Source organism: Manis javanica, chromosome 9 (assembly GCF_040802235.1).
Source record: "Manis javanica isolate MJ-LG chromosome 9, MJ_LKY, whole genome shotgun sequence".
Lineage (NCBI taxonomy): Eukaryota > Metazoa > Chordata > Mammalia > Pholidota > Manidae > Manis > Manis javanica.
The window spans coordinates 52,509,753-52,531,545 of record NC_133164.1 but is presented as its reverse complement, the minus strand read 5'-3'; the positions used below and the strand labels follow the sequence as shown (position 1 = coordinate 52,531,545).

Below are 21,793 nucleotides of genomic sequence, written 5' to 3'. Positions count from 1 at the left end.
ATCTATATGATGATGTGACTCACTGTTATCTCATTTTTTGCTTACTTATATAGTCTTATATGCTTTGCTTAAAGCCATTAACACCACTAAAAGGCGTGACTAAAGACCAGCCCTTTGGGGCTATATCTTGTTCTGCTGAGAGTGTATCTTTGGCTGCCAGGGAAGATGTGTGCATGAATTCTGTCACCTGTGTCAAGGTCAACTACAGCTGGGAGAATGAACTCAGCAGTGGCCAACTGCAAGTCCAAGTTTCAAGATGGTGCAAAGGGATTGATTCAGGCAAGAACCAGATTTTGGGCCAAGTTGAATGCTGTTTCTTGATGAGGAAGAAAGAGAGGGAGGAGGACCTGGAAATGCACAGTCCAGTGGCTGCTGAGATGATACAGCTGCAGAGGCCCTGAATGCTCAGTATTAACTGCACTGGTTTGGGTATTCTCAGTATGTGCAGTGGGTGGCTTGCAGGGAATGGTCACTCAGGGACAGAGGACCTGGTACCCCTGTTCATTCACCCCTTTTCACTGTTCTTGGGACTCCTCTGGGACGTACTAATTCAGAGGTAGTTTTTACTTTGAAAACTTCAAAAGTAATTTTATTCTAGAGGTTATATGTGAAGTGAAAGGCTTGTTTACTCTTAAGTCTGTTTTTCTTAAACCTCTCAACTAGTTCTTTCTAGTTAAATTTGTTTGAGTGGGAGAGAGATTATTCATAGGTGTGGGATTAGCATTAGAAGTTATTCTTTTATTTATTCTCATTCAACAAATATATACTAAGCACTCACTAGATGCCAAGGGTACATGGGCCAAGTGCCTGCTTCAGAGCTTGTGCAAAACCTCAGTTTTGGAGGCATCAGAGTCTTGCTCTCTGCACCCTGGGTCCAACCACAGGGAGCGCCTATGGCCACATCCTCTTCACGCTGAGGCCTTCTGGGGGGTGGTTCTTCATGGAGCTGCCGTGGCTGAGGCTCCCTTGGCTGAATCTCTGAGGGCAGCAGCACAGGCCAAGGCTTCCTGTGAGTAATACAGCCTAAGAGGAAAGAAATGAGACTTCAAAGTCAACAGTTTTGCAAAACAAATAAACAGCACTGCAAATACGCACATATTCACTTTGCAGGGTAGAAACAACTGTGTTTAGCACACCCAGACCTTTGAGGATAGGAGGTATCTTGTTCTTCTTTTGCATTTCTCATTCAATAAGTTAATAAATACTTAGCCATTGGTTAGCATGACAAATCATTTGGAGAGGGACTTGGATCATGAGGAATCTGCTCATGAATCACTTATCTTCAACGTCAAAACCTTCAAATCAGAAACAGATATTCAATCTCTCTCAGTGTTTTTAGAGTACGGTCTGCAGACCATTTACTACAGAGTCATCTGACTGAGGCCACATTTAGTAATGCTTTTCAAAAATGCAGATTTCTGGCTCTCTTCCAAAGACCTGAATCAGAAACTCAGAGAGTTAGTCCTGGAAATCTACATTTTAATAATGTACACAGGTAGATCTATGTGCACTAAACACAGAATATCTCTGGTTCTGATTTCACTGGCCTCTGTGCAATTTTACTTCACAATTTTACCCTAGATGATGGTTCTACAACACTTCAGGTAAGCATGGGGACCAGACTGAATTCTGGCTCCACCACTGACTAGTTGTGTGACCCTGGTCAAGTTACTTAACTTATCTATACCTCAATTTTTTTTTTCTGTAAAATGTGGGTTATAAAGGCACTTACCATGTATGTCTGAGGTTTAAAAAAGACAATACATACAAAGTACCTTAGAATCATACCTGGCACATAGGAAGCCCTAATAAAAGGTAATTATTATTGTTATTGTTCTTGTTATTAAATTATTAGCAAAAATCATGACTTCCTTTTGTGCAAATGAAGGAGCAACAATATTAGGTAGAGTGTTAATGCCAAGTTAGTGGTTCATAAAAAAAATGCCCTATTGGCCATAGGAGAGAGTATATTAGAGGCAAGCTGGAGACTGAAAACATTTTCTAGAAGGAAAGGAATGTAACAATTACATCTTTCAGAAGATTCTGCTCTAAATCTGTGAAGGTCCTTTGCAATCATCACATCATTTGTACTTCATAAAATTCCGTGAGGTTAGTTGAACAGAGACATCAGAGCATGGGGGTAAAAATTCATGGTCTTTGTAGGTGATGGTCCTAACTGACATTTACTGTCTGTATGATCTTGATCAAATTATACAATCTGCCTTAGCTGCAGTTTCCCACAGCTGTAAATCTGGAAGAGAACAAGACAGTATGTGTAGAGCTCCTCACACAATGTCTGGAACAAGATAAATGCTTAATAAATATAAGTATCACTATTGTGAGTAAACCAACCCCATGAGTCTAACATCCAGAAAGTGGCTGAGCTGTGGTCTGACCCTAGATCATATTCCTGTAAATCTGACTGTTGTTGACATTTTATAACTTTCTGTACTATGATTTCTTTAAACTCTCTTAATTTACCCAAGAAACCTTGCTTTCTATTGTCTGGGATAATCATTTTTAACTTGGCCTGCTGACCATGTTGATAAAATAGCACACTAGCAGAGGCCAACCTACTTAAATTATTTATCTGGAAACTTGTCTTCCAGCCACAATGAACAAGCACATTCCTGAGGTGCCTGGTTTTGGGTCAGGTAGTTAAACTCACAACTCACCAAGCAGGTGCTGGCGTTGAAGGCTGTGAATATAGAGGGCCTGCAGGGCCTTCCACTGGGCCTGGAGTCATAAATCCTCATGATGCTGTAAAAGTAGCCCTGCTGCCCTTGGTTTAGGTCCTGTTGGAGAAGAGCAGGTGACTTTGATGAGTTGGTGGAGTTCTGTAGGTTTACGAGGGTGGTGTAGTGTACTCAAAGCTGACTACCTCAGAAATAAAATGCACTCTCGTACATACACACATGTAACAGTTAGAAAAGAATTGGGTAGTTTTCTCCCTTAGTTTACTTAGACAGATGTCCACTGGCCTTTGTGATTGTGAAAATTCGTAAGTAAAAGATTCAAGGTGAGGGCAGATCCAGGATGGTGGCGTGAGTAGAGCAGCGGAAATCTCCTCCCAAAACCACATATATCTATGAAAATATAACAAAGACAACTCTTCCTAAAATAGAGACCAGAGGACACAGGACAACATCCAGACCGCATCCACACCTGCGAGAACCCAGCGCCTCGCGAAGGGGGAGAGTAAGGCCACAAACCAACAAGAAGGAAAGCTCTCCCAGCTGTCACTCATACCAGCTCTGCAAACTATCTCTATCACCATGAAAAGGCAACACTACAGGCAGACAAAGATCACAGAGACAACACCTGAGAAGGAGACAGACCTAACCAGTCTTCCTGAAAAAGAATTCAAAATAAAAATCATGAACATGCTGACAGAGATGCAGAGAAAAATGCAAGAGCAATGGGATGAGATGCAGAGAAAAATGCGAGAGCACTGGGATGAAGTCTGGACGGAGATCACAGATGTCAGGAAGGAGATCACAGAAGTGAAACAAACCCTGGAAGGATTTATAAGCAGAATGGATAAGATACAAGAGGCCATTGAAGGAATAGAAACCAGAGAACAGGAACGTATAGAAGCTGAAATAGAGAGAGATAAAAGGATCTCCAGGAATGAAACAATATTAAGAGAACTGTGTGACCAATCCAAAAGAAATAATATTCATATTACAGGGGTACCAGAAGAAGAAGAAAGAGGTAAAGGGATAGAAAGTCTCTTTGAAGAAATAATTGCTGAAAACTTCCCAAAACTGGGGGAGGAAATAATCGAACAGACCACGGAAATACACAGAACCCACAACAGAAAGGATACAAGGAGGACAACACCAAGACACATAATAATTAAAATGGCAAGGATCAAGGACAAGGAAATAGTTTTAAAGGCAGCTAGAGAGAAAAAGGTCACCTATAAAGAAAAACCCATCAGGCTAACATCAGACTTCTCGACAGAAACCCTACAGGCCAGAAGAGAATGGCATGATATATTTAATGCAATGAAACAGAAGGGCCTTGAACCAAGGATACTGTATCCAGCACGACTATCATTTAAATATGATGGCGGGATTAAACAATTCCCAGACAAGCAAAAGCTGAGGGAATTTGCTTCCCACAAACCACCTCTACAGGGCATCTTACAGGAACTGCTCTAGATGGGAGCACTCCTACAAAGAGCACAGAACAAAACACACAACATATGAAGAATGGAGGAGGAGGGATAAGAAGGGAGAGAAGGAAAGAATCACCAGACAGTGTATATAACAGCTCAATAAGTGAGCTAAGTTAGGCAGTAAGATACTAAAGAAGCTAACCTTGAACCTTTGGTAACCACGAAACTAAAGCCTGCAATGGCAATAAGTACATATCTCTCAATAGTCACCCTAAATGTAAATGGACTTAATTCACCAATCAAAAGACACAGAGTAATAGAATGGATAAAAAAGCAAGACCCATCTATATGCTGCTTACAAGAAACTCACCTCAAGCCCAAAGACAGGCAGAGACTAAAAGTCAAGGGATGGAAAAACATATTTCAGGCAAACAACAGTGAGAAGAAAGCAGGGGTTGCAGTACTAATATCAGACAAAATAGACTTCAAAACAAAGAAAGTAACAAGAGATCAAGAAGGACACTACATAATGATAAAGGGCTCAGTCCAACAAGAGGATATAACCATTCTAAATATATATGCACCCAACACAGTAACACCAGCATTTGTGAAACAAATACTAACAGAACTAAAGAGGGAAATAGACAGCAATGCATTCATTTTAGGAGACTTCAACACACCACTCACCCCAAAGGATAGATCCACTGGGCAGAAAATAAGTAAGGACACACAGGCACTGAACAACACACTAGAACAGATGGACCTAACAGACATCTATAGAACTCTACATCCAAAAGCAACAGGATATACATTCTTCTCAAGTGCACATGGAACATTCTCCAGAATAGACTACTTACTAGCTCACAAAAAGAGCCTCAGTAAACTCCAAAATATTGAAATTCTACCAACCAATTTTTCAGACCACAAAGGTATAAAACTAGAAATAAATTCTACAAAGAAAACAAAAAGGCTCACAAACACATGGAGGCTTAACAACATGCTTCTAAATAATCAATGGATCAATGAACAAATCAAAATAGAGATCAAAGAATATATAGAAACAAATGCCAACAACAACACAAAGCCCCAAATTCTGTGGGATGCAGTGAAAGCAGTCTTAAGAGGAAAGTATATAGCGATCCAGGCACACTTGAAGAAGGAAGAACAATCCCAAATGAATAGTCTAACATCACAACTATCGAAACTGGGAAAAGAAGAACAAATGAGGCCTAAAGTCAGCAGAAGGAGGGACATAATAAAAATCAGAGAAGAAATAAACAAAATTGAGAAGAATAAAACAATAGCAAAAATAAACGAAACCAAGAGCTGGTTCTTTGAGAAAATAAACAAAATAGATAAGCCTCTAGCCAAACTTATTAAGAGAAAAAGAGAATCAACACAAATCAACATAATCAGAAAAGAGAATGGAAAAATCACAACAGACTCCACAGAAATATATAGAATTATTAAAGACTACTATGAAAACCGATATGCCAACAAGCTGGAAAACCTAGAAGAAATGGACAACTTCCTAGAAAAATACAACCTTCCAAGACTGACCAAGGAAGAAACACAAAATCTAAACAAACCTATAACCAGCAAAGAAATTGAAGTAGTAATCAAAAAACTAACCAAGAAAAAAAAACCCTGGACCAGATGGATTTACCTGGAATTTTATCAGACATACAGAGAAGATATAATACCCATTCTCCTTAAAGTTTTCCAAAAAATAGAAGAGGGAATACTCCCAAACTCATTCTATGAAGCCAACATCACCCTAATACCAAAACCAGGCAAAGACCCCACCAAAAAAGAAAATTACAGACCAATTACCCTGATGAATGTCGATGCAAAAATACTCAATAAAATATTAGCAAACAGAATTCAACAGTATATCAAAAGGATCATACACCATGACCAAGTGGGATTCATCCCAGGGATGCAAGGATGGTACAACATTTGAAAATCCATCAACATCATCCACCACATCAACAAAAAGAAAGACAAAAACCACATGATCAGCTCCATAGATGCTGAAAAAGCATTTGACAAAATTCAACATCCATATATGATAAAAACTCTCAGCAAAATGGGAATAGAGGGCAAGTACCTCAACATAATAAAGGCCATATATGATAAACCCACAACCAACATTATACTGAACAGCGAGAAGCTGAAAGCATATCCTCTGAGATCAGGAACCAGACAGGGATGCCCACTCTCCCCACTGTTATTTAACATAGTACTGGAGGTCCTAGCCATGGCAATCAGACAAAACAAAGAAATACAAGGAATCCAGATTGGTAAAGAAGAAGTTAAACTGTCACTATTTGCAGATGATATGATACTGTACATAAAAAACCCTAAAGACTCCACTCCAAAACTACTAGAACTGATATCGGAATACAGCAAAGTTGCAGGATACAAAATTAACACACAGAAATCTGTAGCTTTCCTATACACTAACAATGAGCCAATAGAAAGAGAAATCAGGAAAACAATTCCATTCACAATTGCATCAAAAAGAATAAAATACCTAGGAATAAACCTAACCAAAGAAGTGAAAGACCTATACCCTGAAAACTATAATACACTCTTAAGAGAAGTTAAAGAGGACACTAACAAATGGAAACTCATCCCATGCTCATGGCTAGGAAGAATTAATATTGTCGAAATGGCCATCCTGCCCAAAGCAATATACAGATTTGATGCAATCCCTATCAGATTACCAGCAACATTCTTCAATGAACTGGAACAAATAATTCAAAAATTCATATGGAAACACCAAGGACCCCGAATAGCCAAAGCAATCCTGAAAAAGAAGAATAAAGTAGGGGGGATCTCACTCCCCAACTTCAAGCTCTACTACAAAGCCATAGTAATCAAGACAATTTGGTACTGGCACAAGAACAGAGCCACAGACCAGTGGAACAGATTAGAGACTCCAGACATTAACCCAAACATATATGGTCAATTAATATTCGATAAGGGAGCCATGGACATACAATGGCAAAATGACAGTGTCTTCAACAGATGGTGCTGGCAAAACTGGACAGCTACATGTAGGAGAATGAAACTGGACCATTGTCTAACCCCATACACAAAGGTAAACTCAAAATGGATCAAAGACCTGAATGTAAGTCATTAAACCATTAAACTCTTAGAAAAAAACATAGACAGAAACCTCTTAGACATAAACATGAGTGACCTCTTCTTGAATATATCTCCCCGGGCAAGGAAAACAACAGCAAAAATGAGCAAGTGGGACTACATTAAGCTGAAAAGGTTCTGTACAGCAAAAGACACCATCAATAGAACAAAAAGGAACCCTACAGTATGTGAGAATATATTTGAAAATGACAGATCCGATAAAGGTTTGATGTCCAGAATATATAAAGAGCTCACATGCCTCAACAAACAAAAAACAAATAACCCAATTAAAAACTGGGCAGAGGAACTGAACAGACAGTTCTCTGAAAAAGAAATACAGATGTCCAACAGACACATGAAAAGATGCTCCACATCACTAATTATCAGAGAAATGCAAATTAAAACTACAATGAGGTATCACCTCACACCAGTAAGGATGGCTGCCATCGAAAAGACAAACAACAACAAATGTTGGCGAGGCTGTGGAGAAAGGGGAACCCTCCTACACTGCTGGTGGGAATGTAAATTAGTCCAACCATTGTGGAAAGCAGTATGGAGGTTCATCAAACTGCTCAAAACAGACCTACCATTTAACCCAGGAATTCCACTCCTAGGAATTTACCCTAAGAACGCAGCAATCAAGTTTGAGAAAGATAGATGCACCCCTATGTTTATTGCAGCACTATTTACAATAGCCAAGAATTGGAAGCAACCTAAATGTCCATCGGTAGATGAATGGATAAAGAAGATGTGGTACATATACACAATGGAATACTACTCAGCCATAAGAAGAGGGAAAATCGAACCATTTGCAGCAACATGGATGGAGCTGGAGAGTATTATGCTCAGTGAAATAAGCCAAGCAGAGAAAGAGAAATACCAAATGATTTCACTCATCTGAGGAGTATAAGAACAAAGGAAAAACTGAAGGAAGAAAACAGCAGTGGAATTACAGAACCCAAAAATGGACTAACAGGTACCAAAGGGAAAGGAACTGGGGAGGATGGGTAGGCAGGGAGGGATACATGGGGGCAAGAAGAAAGGGGTTATTAAGATTAGCATGCATGGGGGAGAGGGAGAAAGGGGAGGGTGGGCTGTACAACACAGAGAGGACAAGTAGTGATTCTACAGCATTTTGCTATGCTGATGGACAGTGACTGTAATGTGGTTTTTAGGGGGGACATGGTATAGGGGAGAGCATAGTAAACATAGTATTCTTCATGCAAGTGTAGATTAAAGATTAAAAAAAAAGAAAGAAAGAAAGAAAAGGGGGATTACTCCTTGATAGGATAAAACTATTGGTAAATCAAAGATTAACACATGCTTTAAATATCCTTAATTTTGATCACTTAAAGGGTGTCAGATGATCGGCTCTGGAGGTACTCTTTTCTGATAATATTCCTTTCTCTTAATAAAAAAAAAAAAAAGCAGTTCCTGTGTGCTATACCTCCACAGTGGTATAGAGGGCATGTCAAAGTGTGGGCAAAGGGTCTGTTTGCTTTTATGCAGAAGATCAAGGCCCAGTTTGGCTACCCAGAAAATGAACTAAGATACGATATGAGGAGGAGCTTCCAGCATCAGCACTCTCTGGAGGACTTGTGCCGGGGGATGATCATCAAAAAACCTCCACAGGGATCTGGACGATGCTGCGGTTGTGGCTGCGTCCATCCCACCGTTTCCTTGACTTGCCATTGGAATGAGGAGGGAGATGTCTAGGCTGGCATGTGCATATAGTGAGACAACGAATTTGACTGGATCTGTACTGTTGGAACTCAACCAGGAGTTGGGAGGGGTGCAAGTTGTAGCGCTCCAAAATCTTACGACTATAGACTATCTACGGTTAAAAGAACATATGGGAGGTGAACAGATCCCAGAAATGAGTTGCTTTAATTTGTCTGATTTCTCTCAGACTGTTCAAGTACAGTTGGACAATATCCATCATATCATAGACAAATTTTCACAAATGCCTAGGGTGCCTAAATGGTTTTCTTGGCTTCACTGGAGATGGATGGTAATTATAGATTTGCTTTGTTTATGTCACCGTATTCCTATTATGTTAATATGTGTGCACAAGTTAGTTAGTAGTTTAAAACCTATACATGCTTAAGGTACTCTACAAGAAGATATGTCAAAGAAATAATCAATCCTCCCATGTTTTCTTCCATATGCTACCTCTATAGCTTCTCTTCTTCCTTCCTAATTACAACCCTTAAATAGAATTCGTGCCTCATATCGAATTTACCGAGTATCATAATTCCTCCAGGTGGTAAAGATACCTCGAGACAAGTGCTGGGCATAGAAGCCACAGGGCATAAGTCTGCAAAGAAGTAAAAAGCTAACCTTTTCATACAATATGGCTTCTCTCTCACTTACCAACTTTACATTTCCCTGTATGGCCCCGGAAGATGACTGGTTAGCCAGAGACAAGGTAAGATTCCTCAAGGGAGGAACAACCTAAGACAGGCACAGTCGCAGGGGGGCCATCAGGTAAGAATTTTGGGATCAACAGAGGTGAGGCTCAGAACCTCACCCCCCCTGCTTTGAGAGAAATCTTCTGCATCCGTGGATGTTTTGCTGCCCTTGTCTAGCCTGGATTAATACTTAGTCCATAGGCACACACCTGATCATCTGATCATCTACATTTGCCCTCTTACAGCACTAAACTATGTTTTCTACCTTTATCTTGCATCTTCCTACCACTTCAGCATTTTATTAAAAATAAAAATAATAATAATAATAAAGGGAGAAATGTGGGATCAACATATAAATCAAGTATAAAAATCAAATGAATATTCATATTTGACCTGATCGTTTATAGTTCATAATGCATGATCAAAACCGAAAGTTTCTGTGATGAATGCCCTTATACTGTTCACCATGTTAAGAACTTATTCACTATGTAAGAATTCGTTCACCATGTAAGAACTTGTTCGTTATGCTTCAGAAGATTGGAGACTGACGAGAATTAGACTTGAGATGGATTAATGATTGTGCATTGAGCATTGACTCCCCTATACAGAATTTTATTGTTGTTAACAACCATTTGACCAATAAATATGAGAGATGCCCTCTCAAAAAAAAAAAAAAATTCAAGGTAAGTAGATCAAATATTTGACTGAGGAAAATCCAAGAATTTTCAATATCTTATAACTGTATCACTCTGTTCTGATCCTTGCTGAAGAAGGTGGGCTGTGAGAATACACACGGGGCCTGAAGCATGCCAGAGCTCTGGATGGGTGAAGAGAGTTTTCCACTGGGAGTTGCCAGTAAGCAGGGAGACCAATGAATGAGTAGTGGGTAGTGTGGTAAGGGCTCAACACCCTTAGCAAAAGGGTGCAGAAGGACAACCAACACTATGCAGTGGTCAAGGAAAGTCCCTAAATGAGACGATGTCTGAGCCATAAGGGTGAGGAGGAAGGCTCTGAAGGAACTAGAATACCGGTTCTCTAAGGGTGTCAGTATCACCTGGGACCTGGTCAAATATGCAAATTTGCAGGGCCCACCGCAGACCTACAGAATCAAAAGCTCTGGACAGTAGGGTCCAGCTCTCTGGGTTCTAGCAAGTCGTCCAGGTAATTCTGATATATGCACACTAAAATTTGAGGACCGCTATTCTAGAAGAAAAAGAAAAGCTAACTAATGGGAGTAAGTGGTACAAATTTTGTTATGGGGCACAAAATATCTGGATACATTGGGAACCAGACTTTTTAAAAAAATTCAATTCAGAATATAGACTGAGCTGTAAAACGCTGTAGAATTAGGCAAGGGAAGATCATGGAAGCATTTTATGCTTTGTGGAGTTTAAAAACTACCTTTTAAATGAGGAGCCATTGAAGGTCTTTATTTAAGGCAGTATTTCTAAACAGCAGTGATTTTGACCCTTAAAAGATATTTGGCAATGTCTGGAGAAATTTTGATTGTCACGAATGATGGAAGGGAAGATGGATGCTCCTGGCATTCAGTTTGTAGAGGCTGGGAATGAGGCTGAGTATCGTAGAGTGCATGAAACAGCCTCCCAGTCCCTTGCAACAAAAAATTATCCAACCCAAAATATGGACCAGCTTTGCATTTTAGAAAGACATGGCCTTGTTGTGGAGAATGAACAAAAGGGAAGACAGACCTTTGGGCAGGAGACCATTTGGAAGGTTACCATCTAGTGCTAGGGAGGAACAAGAAGGGCCAGTACTACCATTACTTTTATGTAACTAATATATATATATAATATATATATATATTAAGAACTTATTATATGCAGATGAGGGAACTGAGAAAGTGGTATCAACATTTTAGAAAAACCAAAATAAAATATGTTCATCCTGGGCTAAAAAATTCAAAACAATGACAGAATTTTCAAAACTAGTTGACAGCCATTGTAATGAAAACTAAAGATAAATATATATAAAAGTAAAGTGACTTTCATCTGTTAGAAAATTTTGTATGGAGTCGAAACCTGTGAGTCAGGTTTTTTGTTTTGAGGTCTAGAGACCTTAAACTTAATATTGATTCAATTCAAGACATCATTTTAGCTTCACAGTTTCTGATTTAGATGTTTTAAAAGTCAATATATTTGAAGAAGAGATTGGATTCCTAATTAAGCCTTTTCGAATGACTGAGAACAATATAATATGAAAATTACAAGCCAGTTTCAAGAGCAAATCTCTAAACTGCAATGGAAGTTTCTGTTATATAAAGTAAAATCTTAAAAGTTATGGCTTTATTTTATAAGAAAAAGAAAGCCTACTTCTTTTACTTAGTAAAGACTTAAACTTCCTAAATGAGAAATAATAGTAACTTTCCCAATATTCTTACTCTGTTGCTTATCGTTCCTTGAGAGGATGGAAGAGAACTGAAATTTTTGCAGAGTATTATGAGAATGGTTTGACTAATTTTGACTGAAAGGAGCTGACGTAGCTCCCTAGGAGGGAGCTGCTGTGGTCAATCAGCAGGTTTCCCATCCCTGGTAGTGGGTCAATAACGAAGATTTGACCATCTGTTAGAGCTCCTGCAACCGATGGGTATAGGGTTAGTCATCCAAGTGCTCGTTCATTCACTCACGCATACTATCAACCTGTGTCCAGGGCCACACAGGGCCCAATGTTCTCCCTCATGCTGAATAAACAAAGACATGAGAAAAGGTCCTCAAGCCTTGAAGGAAAGACAGACAATGTCCTTCCAACTGTGAACGATATGCCTATACCTTCAATAATGAAGTGGCAGAGGCGGAGGGAAGGACTCAAATGCACAGAATCTGTGGAACATTCCGAAGCTTTGGTTGTCTTCTCCATTTTTCTCCCACTTTTTATCCTGTACCTTCAAGGAAAAACAGAACAAAGAATAAAATTTCGTTTTGTTCAACCAATTTTGGGTGTGTATCTAAGTAAATAAATGAGCAAGTAAATAAATAAATTAGTAGATAAAGGTTATTTATTTCAAGGGATAAAATGTTTTCTCACATTTGTGAGTAATTAGACCTCACCAGATGCTTCATTCTGCACTTTCTCTTCTTCTTACCCTTTCTTTATGGAAGGAGTAATTCAGAGCCCTTATCTTTCTGCTTCATTCTGTATTTGGAACAGATGGGTTTTAGAACCACACCACATCATACTTATTTCTTGATAATTTTAAATAATAACTATTACTTATCTAATTCTAAAAATAATATATGTCACTTTTGAAAACTGGGAAAAATTTAAAAATTGTGGAAGAAAATAAGATCATCTGTAAGCTAACTTCCATAATTATTATTGGCATTTGATTGCTTTCTTTCTATCTCTTTTTTTCTGTGTATATTGTATGTGATTTTAGGAAAGGGAAATTATATCCTGTGGCATGCACTTTCCTAACTCATTAAATACCCCTAGAAAATATGATTTTTAGTGGCAGTGCCTTTACATCGGTGTCCATTTCTTGCACATTTGGATATGTGATTTTACAGCACTGTGCTATGAAAGAAACAATTAAGCTTAGTTTCTTGCTATTGGCCTGACAAAGATATAAAACACCTGCTCTGAGTAAGTCTCCTTTCCTTAAGGTTTAGAATCTGAGGTGTTTATAATAATACAAAACTTAAGTATTAAGGAAGTAGCCATACTGGAGTAGGGTTGCCAAGGCCCAGAGTGGAGACCCCGAGCAGGTCCCCCTCTGCCCACTCCTCTGCCCTTCTCGACAGTGCCAAGCTCTTCAAGCTGTTTGATTAACTAAGATCATGGATACAGAATGCTCCCACTTTATGCCACTGCGTCTCTCCCTCTTCTATCCTAGTGTATGTTCATGCATATGTATACACATGAATATACACATGCACACATTTATGAAGTATTTTAACATGTGAGAAAATTCTGCTTCTGAGTTCATGCAGCTAAGGCCCAGATCTTCCAGAAAAAGAAATGTATTAGGAAAGCATCAGTCAATATCTGTGTGTCCCGTTTCCATGATATAAATGTCTGAATTAAACTATAAATGTTTTAAAACTGCTTTCTATCAATGTGCACTCCAAAAACCATACCAGCCAAGATCCACTCTTTTAATATTCTCTGTGATAGAAGCTGACACTCTATCCTCTACTCAAATCATCCCAATATCCCTCCTCCCATTTTCCAGATCTGTAACACAGAGCATAAATATTTTTCAAAGCTGGAAAGATTTCTTCTTTTTTCAAATAGCATAAGGAAATGACTGACGATCTTTATTGTAGCAACAATTCATGTGTGCTTTTCCTGGGCTATTGCTGAGGAAATTCATCTTACCTAGTCAAATGGACTATACCTGACAAAGTTTGATTAAAATGCTCAGCAGATCTGGGGAGGAAAACTACCACATAACTTACATCTGAAACCAAAAAGACAGAGTTGTTTAAAAGGAACTTACCTTGTACTGTACTCTCCCCTGTTTTAAAAGCTAGGATTCATACTCAGTGTATTTTTTTTGCAGGGTCTGTCCCCATGTAGTGGTAGCAGTAGAAATTCAGTCTGTTGATGAGCTGATAGCCAAGCAGCATCACATGATGAAACAAAAAGCTGGGGAAATTTGGCTGCAGCCTTTCTCTGCTTCTGGACAACATTCAACTGCTAAGCTTAATCTTTTTTCCACCAAATTTTGTATCTAACAAAGTGTCAACTGCTAGACCTATCATATCTGCCTTATATGTAGATATGGGGGAGGAATGTGCATGGAGACAGAGTGGCTGAATATTAAAGATCAAGAAATCCATCAGGGCAACAGGCCATTATATGAGCATTTCTCAGATTTGGAGTCACCACCCTCCATCCTCATTACTCAGAATGATGAAGGCATAGTACCTAAATATAGAGGTACTGGCATGATTTTGACTGTGGTAATCTATGGAACTTTCCCATAGTTCAAGATAATATTCCATTCTTAATTTTTGGAGGAGAATGATATCTCCATATTTGATCTTGGATTAAAGGCTGCGTATGATGACAACGAACCTATGGCCCAAGATTCTTGCCCACACTGATGTCAGCATAAGTCTCCCATTTTAACCTGACTCATGAGACCAGGCTTACCCCTTCCTCTGGGCTAACATTATTACTACAGCCTTCCTTTCTTGACACACTTCCTTTGGAAAGCCTAATTGTGTGCAAACAATTATTTCAGAGAGAAAAGATAGAGAAATAAAGGATGGAGTTAGTTTCCTTTCCTTAATTTCAGGTTTAGGATCTGAAGTGTGTGTAATAATTTTTTTAAAAAAGGAAAAACAGACATCTCTCAAATGGGAGGAGGGTTTTCAGCATGATGGAGAAATAGGGGTGGGGAAATGAGAAAAATGATCTGTAAGGTTGGTGATTGTCTACTGAGAAATAAAGAACAGTTGTGTGCAGAGCTCACATTTTTCAATTGAGTCTTCCTTAACTGTTTTTCCAGGATGCGATGAAATGCCTTCTAGGCATACCACATCTGCTGACTGGTAGGCACACATGCTGATTCATAACAGCATGCATTAGTCCTTGCTCAGTTCAGAAAAACAGAAACAGACCTATGTGTTCAACAGAGAGGGAATTTAATGTAAGGGATCTGCCACAAACTTACTCAAATAGGCTAGCAAAGCAAAACAAGACAGGTTAGCTGCTCCAAAGACTGGCATGACACTCAAATGCTGTCCCACCTAGAGCTGGAGGACAAACGGGAAAATGACTTTACCCAGAGTTCAAGAACACTGAGCCACTGAGGCTGCTCCCACTGGAACACTGCTGCCTGAGCAGCCCCTGGGGACCCAGCCGTCACCAGTCACCCTTGCTTATATGTTCTTTCCAAAACTGCTAATGTTACACTACTGTGTCACCATCCTCACCGCCCCTGTGACTGCTATCACCGATCTGGGTGCTGATTCTGCCAGTGCCACAGACACAAGCAGAAACCACGGAAAGGGCTTCTCCTTTCCTCCAGTCTTCCATCTCCACCTCCCAACGGATGCCAGCTGGTGAGGGATTCTGCAAAGTATATTTTGCAGTCTTCCAACAACTGTGGTAAAGAGAAATGAACAGAAGGGTAAGTACAAAGTTGAGAAATAATGGACACTATCCGACACATGGAGATAGCATCAACAAAAATCTAAGAGGTACCTCTTGTTTTTGTGAGGTCAGGCAGAAGGCCTAAGGACTTAGATGCAGTCAGTGTTTGCCTATTACCACTGAAGTTTGGAATTTTATAAGAAAAGACAAAATAAGAAATAATTAACTAGGCTCTGTAGATAGTGACATGAAATGAAATATAAATTTTTGGACAATAACAAGATTTAGGAATAATGAAACAGTGTATATCATTGGTTTTGGAAAAAGAAATTGTTTTCTCAAAGACTTAATGAGACTTTCAAAAGGAATTAAAACTGATGACAAAAAAAAAAGAATAGAAACACCCAGAATCTAATTATTATAGGGAATACAATGTTAACTATTGGTAGAAAAGATGCATACTATTTCATAGTTGAAATACTGGAATAGCAGTGGGACAAAATGTTTAAGACATTGGTATGTCTGCACACCAGTGATTAAACCATGGCTAACAGTGTTTGCATAGCCCAGCAGGGTAAACAAGACCTCGTGGGCATTACCAAGTGAGGAAGAGGGACCCACAACTGGCATTCAAGATGAGGCTAAACCTTGATTCAAAGAATCCAGTCTACTTGAACAAGAGGCAGAATATCACTGTACATCATAGAGATAAGGAATTCGCTGCAACACTATAAAGCTGGGAATAAAGTACCTGCTCATGCTGCTCCGGTCTCGCTCTGTCTCCGGGATCCCCTCAGCTGCGGAGTTCTCCGTGGGGGCAGCTCTGCTCCTCCCCAGGCTGCCCCAAGCCCTCGGAGGGCCTCCAGCACCTGATCTCCTCAGTGTCCCCTTACAGTCTTACACAGACTGTTGGACTCCGCTTTCTCATAAGGCTACAGAAGGCCATTGGGCCCAATCTTGCATGTTGGGGGGTTGGAGTGATGATCAATTACTCTTCTATTGTTTCTTTCCCTCTGATCTCTTCTCAGAACACTCCCACTTCTCCAGGATCCCAAAACAAAAGCTCTTACATATATCCAACCCCTTAGGGGTCAGTGGTCTCAAAACTGACAAACCTTGTAGTTCAAGTTGGGGCTATAAGAGCCACTTTCACTGAGCAAAAACCACTTTGAGCACTCGAAAGCAGTGACTATCAGGAAAGGGGAAGCTGAGTATAGTCCGATATGTGCTAAGGACTTTGGGAAACAGATTTTAAAAGTTCAAGAAAAAATTTAAAGTGAAATATAACTCAAGAAGGAAATGTTCATGAATTTAACTTTGACTCTATAACTCAAATTAACTCTATGAAATAAAGGTAAAATATTCAAAGGGAACTAGAATAGATGCATTGGGAAAGCTCTATACTAGATACCAGGGTATTTTTAAAACTTGCAAGAATTTACGAAAAAGTCTTTTTCATTAGAGACTATCAATGGTCCTCTAAAAACATATCCTATGCTATGGCATAGCTATTAAGAAGTACAGGTAAGACTCAAACCCATGGTTACCTGCAGTGTATAATTTCTCCCCTTGGACTATGACACTAAAAGAGAATTCAAGCAATGCCCACATTGCTATAGTAGAAAATTATCCTTTCTATCCAGCCATTATCCACAGACAAAATTCACTCACCTTGATTCTTTCTGTCCTTCGGGTGTGTTCCAGATGGAATACTGCTTGGTTGAGTAAGGGGAGGGTTTAATTTCACAAAGACTTATGGTCATAATTCTGGAACAAGATATTAGTCTTATTATACCAAGTCATTGACTTCTAATAAGGCTCCTGGGAAGCTTCATGCAAACACGCATCTAGCAGAGCCTTCCTGTCAGTCCTCGAACATGCCCGTACATTTCCAAATCTACAGTGGCTGTGGGTGTGATGTTTACTCTCCATATGTAACTGATTTTTTAAAAAGTGGATTGAATAAAAATGCCAACTACTGCTCCACAATGAATTGGTAAAGGAACTTTATAAACATTTAAAGAATCTATATTGAAGGCTGTGTTTTCAAGCAATGTTATTTCTTTTTTTTTTTATTTTTGTAAATAGAGATAGGGTTCTGGACTTTTCAATGTTTTCATCTATTTTTTCAATTGGCAAGGTGCTTTGTGAAATCCTTATGGACAAATAAGTACAGTTTGCCACTTGTTAAAAATGTATATTAAAAGGTGCTGATTAATGAGTCAGTCACAACATTGGATAGGTTTTTGGTGGCATGCCCTGATCTATTTCAGTTTTACCAGGGCCTTGAATGAAGACATTGCAGGCAAGCTTCTTCAGTCTTCAGATGACAAGGACCTAATTTTCAGATGACAGAGATCTAGGTGCAATGAGAAATGCAGTGGATGGCAGAAGCAGGATACAAAATGATTTGGACTGCATCTTATAGGATTAAATGTAATTACAACAAAAACAATATTCTGCATCAGAGCTTCATTTCTAATTAGATGAATACGGAAAGGGAATTTGGGGTGTAATAACAATTCAGACATAGGGGAAGCAAATGTAGAAAATTTGTTAATGAGGCTGCCAAAGGGATTCATTGAGTGTGTAGGCTAAATCAACAGAAGTATAGTTTCTAAAACAAGGGGGAAGCTGAGACCACCCTGGTGTGCTTTGTGCTGCAGTATTGGGTCCACATAAGGGACAGAAATTAACTGGGGTGTGTGGTTAAGACAAAGATGCCATGTTATGGGATAAGGTACTACGTGCCTAAGAACTATTGAATCTGGAAAAGACCTGTGGTTGAAGGGAGTGGGGTAGGAAATAATGCATCATAAATATTTGAAGGGCTTCATAAAGTCAGGAGAAATTAGACTTAATCTGTTTATCTCTGAAAAGAAAAAAAATTAGGCTCAGTGTAGAAGCTATAAGCACACCAATTCCTGATGACATGAACCTCAGGGAAGAATGAGGTCATTATTCTAAATGCCAGATATTAGCTGAAATGTCCCATCTCACCAGCACCCCCATTGTGCCAGCCTGCTCTTACCTGATATTGTCCATCCTTTTCTCCATAAGCTTCAGCATTCTATGCTTTGATAGAAGTAACACAATTGGACAATTCTTATGTAACGGTTGCTTACTATGTACCATTCTGGGTGCTGTACATGTATTATCTCATTTAAGCTTTTGTAACATACTATGAGGTATGGACTGTGACACCTCTATTTTACCCAGGAGGATACTGAGGTAAAGAGAGAATAAATACCTGTCCCTGTTCCCTCCTCTGGGAAGTGGCAGGACAGGGACCCAGACTCAGGCAATCTCTCTCCAGCATCTTCAGTGGCACCAGTTTGGCTCTGAAATGAGGAATCATTGGAAAGGACTTGTCTCACTTCCTCTTCCCTTTTGCACAGGAGTCTGACCTTTATACATCCGGGGTCCAGATGTGATGAGGAGACAGGGAGTGTTATGAGAGCCCTTGGAAGGTAGCTAAGTCACAGGTTTCAAGGGGCAGCTTCTGTTACACATGGATATTCTAATGTGGGGAGAAATGCGCACTGAAAGTAAAGAGAGAGTCTGAAGGGGATGAAGCTTTGTACCCATTAGTGTGATTATGGGGAACACAGCTCCCTGGAGCACATCCTAAATGTTTGAGTATCCAACAAATTAGCAGGAAATGCTGACTGACTGAGCCAGTGAGTCACAGAAGGTAACAATACATGACATCTAGCCACAAACCAGAAATACTTCTGCAAATTGTCAAATATGTTAGTTCATGTTATAAAAACTAGAACTCTCAGAGTTCAGTAGTTCCAGGTTTCAATATTGATATGTGTCACTTAGGACACATTCAGCTGCAGGGAACAGAGATGCCAAACAAACCGTGGTTTAAACAAACAGGATTTATTCTTGTCACCTTATAGGAAGTGAAGCAAGATGGTTAGGGGTATTGGTTCGTGATTCTGGACTGGTGTCTGGGATTCTGCTTGCCTTCTCCTAGTGCTCATAAACTGACTGCCTCAATCAAAGTCAGGATATGGCACTGAGTAGAGTTTATTTTCATGCACTTTCGCTTATCAGAGAAGAAAACTATTTCCCAGAAGCTTCTCACTGATGTTACCTAGTATCTCATAAACCAGGTGTATCAGCCTGCTGTTGCTATTACTGCTGAGCAACCCAGCATGAACTCATCTCAGGGATGAACAACATCACAGTTATTTCTTTCATGTATCTGTGGGTCAGCAGCAGCGGCTCAGTTCAACGCTGCAAGTCGAGGGGTTGGCCAAGGAAGCGGCACTGTGTGTCTCTCTTTATAAGACCTGCACTACCCATGTATCTCCTGGTGCCAGAAGCTCCCTGAGAGGCAAGCCTCAGGCTGCAATCAGCACATTGTTCCTTCTGCCACATTCTGGGTCCAAAGTCAACGGGGCAGGAAAGACACTCTTCTCAGGGAGGTCATGGTGGGGTGGGGGCTGGGGGTGGTTTCCCAAAGGTAATGTAATCTGCCATAAAAGGACTGGATTTAGGCCAAGGCCTGGGTCAACCTTCCTGGAAGCCAAAGGATGTTTAGTCAACTGTAAACAACTGTGGAAGCCTGCTACCCAGAAAGAAAGAGGGATATGGCTCTTTGATAGGTAAGGAGCTGTATCAGCAGTGTCTGCCTCCAAGTGAGAATTTGATTTGGAAGGAATTTTTATAGTTCTCTCCACATCTTAAGATGTGGCATTAAGATGTCCTGTGTTTAAGTGATAATTGTCTTTTCTGTCTCATACCTCCAGTGACAGGGAAGATGAGAAAGGGAATGATCATTTATTATGTGTCTAACATATACCAGAAACTATGCCAGGAACTTAAGATAGACTATTTTATTTATTGTTTATAATGCTTTGAGATAAACATTATTATTTTTATGTAGAAAAAAAATTGAAGATTTAAGATGTAAGTTGAGTATATGCATCATACAAGGTGAAGCCAGGATTTAGGCTCAGCTTTGTCTAGCTCTAAGACTTTTATTCTTTTTATTCTACCATGTTGTCTTTACTACATTTTGTTCAATTTGTTTAAGAGCTATTTTTTAGAATATTCTATATGGAGTTTCATAGAAGAAACTTAATTATCCTCAAGCAGGATAGTACTTTATATGTATGTAATCAATAATTCTGTCTCTCTGAGTCATTGCCTCTCCAGGTTACATATAGTCAGTTCCATCAATATTCCTTTTACTGTACGTGTAAGCTCTGTAATAGTTCCATTTTTTCAGAAGGCCCTCAGGTAGTCAGATGTAGAAGAACTCTTAATTAAAATGATCGGGACTGATAGCTGGCTGATTGCTCATGTAATCAGTCTATGTAATATTAAATTAAAGCATGCAATTAAAATAACAAGAGTGACAACATAAATATATTTGGGATTCTACCCATACTGGTAAGTATACAATACAACTGGGAACACTATTAGTTCATCAGGATATTGCACAAAAATAAGATTGGTTCAAAAACCTTCCACAAAAATATGTTTCCTGGAATCACCATTAATGGACTCAGGAAAATCCCTTGCAGCTCAAATCGCAGAAGCAATAAATTGAAATCCATTGAGGGTTTGGGTTCCCCATCAGGCTTGTTGCTAATTTTCCTTCTTTCCCACTTTTGCTGGGTCTTCGGCTCTTGTATCCTCTGTCTTGGTCCTTTAATCCTTCACCAGTTATGCTATGTGAATATGAATCCCAGAGAAGAGCAGCTTAATGAGACATAACTTTATTTGTCTCACAGTTCATGAGAAAGGGTTTTCACCCTTGCTGTGCTTCTGCATGTGGATTGAGGAATCCAGTTCCAAACAGCTCACCTAGTGAAGCTGACCTGGAATCTTTTATGCTGTTACCTCTTAGAGTTGTCTCTCCATCTTCTTTCCAGGACTCTGTTCCTTAACTCTTGGCACAATGGCCAAAACTCTGGCCTCCCACTCCCTCTAATATTGGAGACTGGACTTTGTAAGCATCATCTTCAGCCCTTCCAGAACCCACAATTGATTTTATCACCTCTGTTTTGGTGGTTTCTTCACAGTTGTG

General features: G+C 39.5%; 1 protein-coding gene across 1 annotated transcript; it reads right to left on the bottom strand.

The window, feature by feature from the left end:
• Nucleotides 1–846: 846 nt before the first annotated feature.
• Nucleotides 847–18,813, bottom strand: FAM216B (family with sequence similarity 216 member B). The gene is given in 7 exon segments (XM_037001969.2): nucleotides 847–914; nucleotides 917–1,023; nucleotides 2,669–2,732; nucleotides 2,735–2,795; nucleotides 12,471–12,568; nucleotides 15,585–15,754; nucleotides 18,776–18,813. Coding segments are annotated over 7 exon segments (606 nt in total).
• Nucleotides 18,814–21,793: the final 2,980 nt, after the last annotated feature.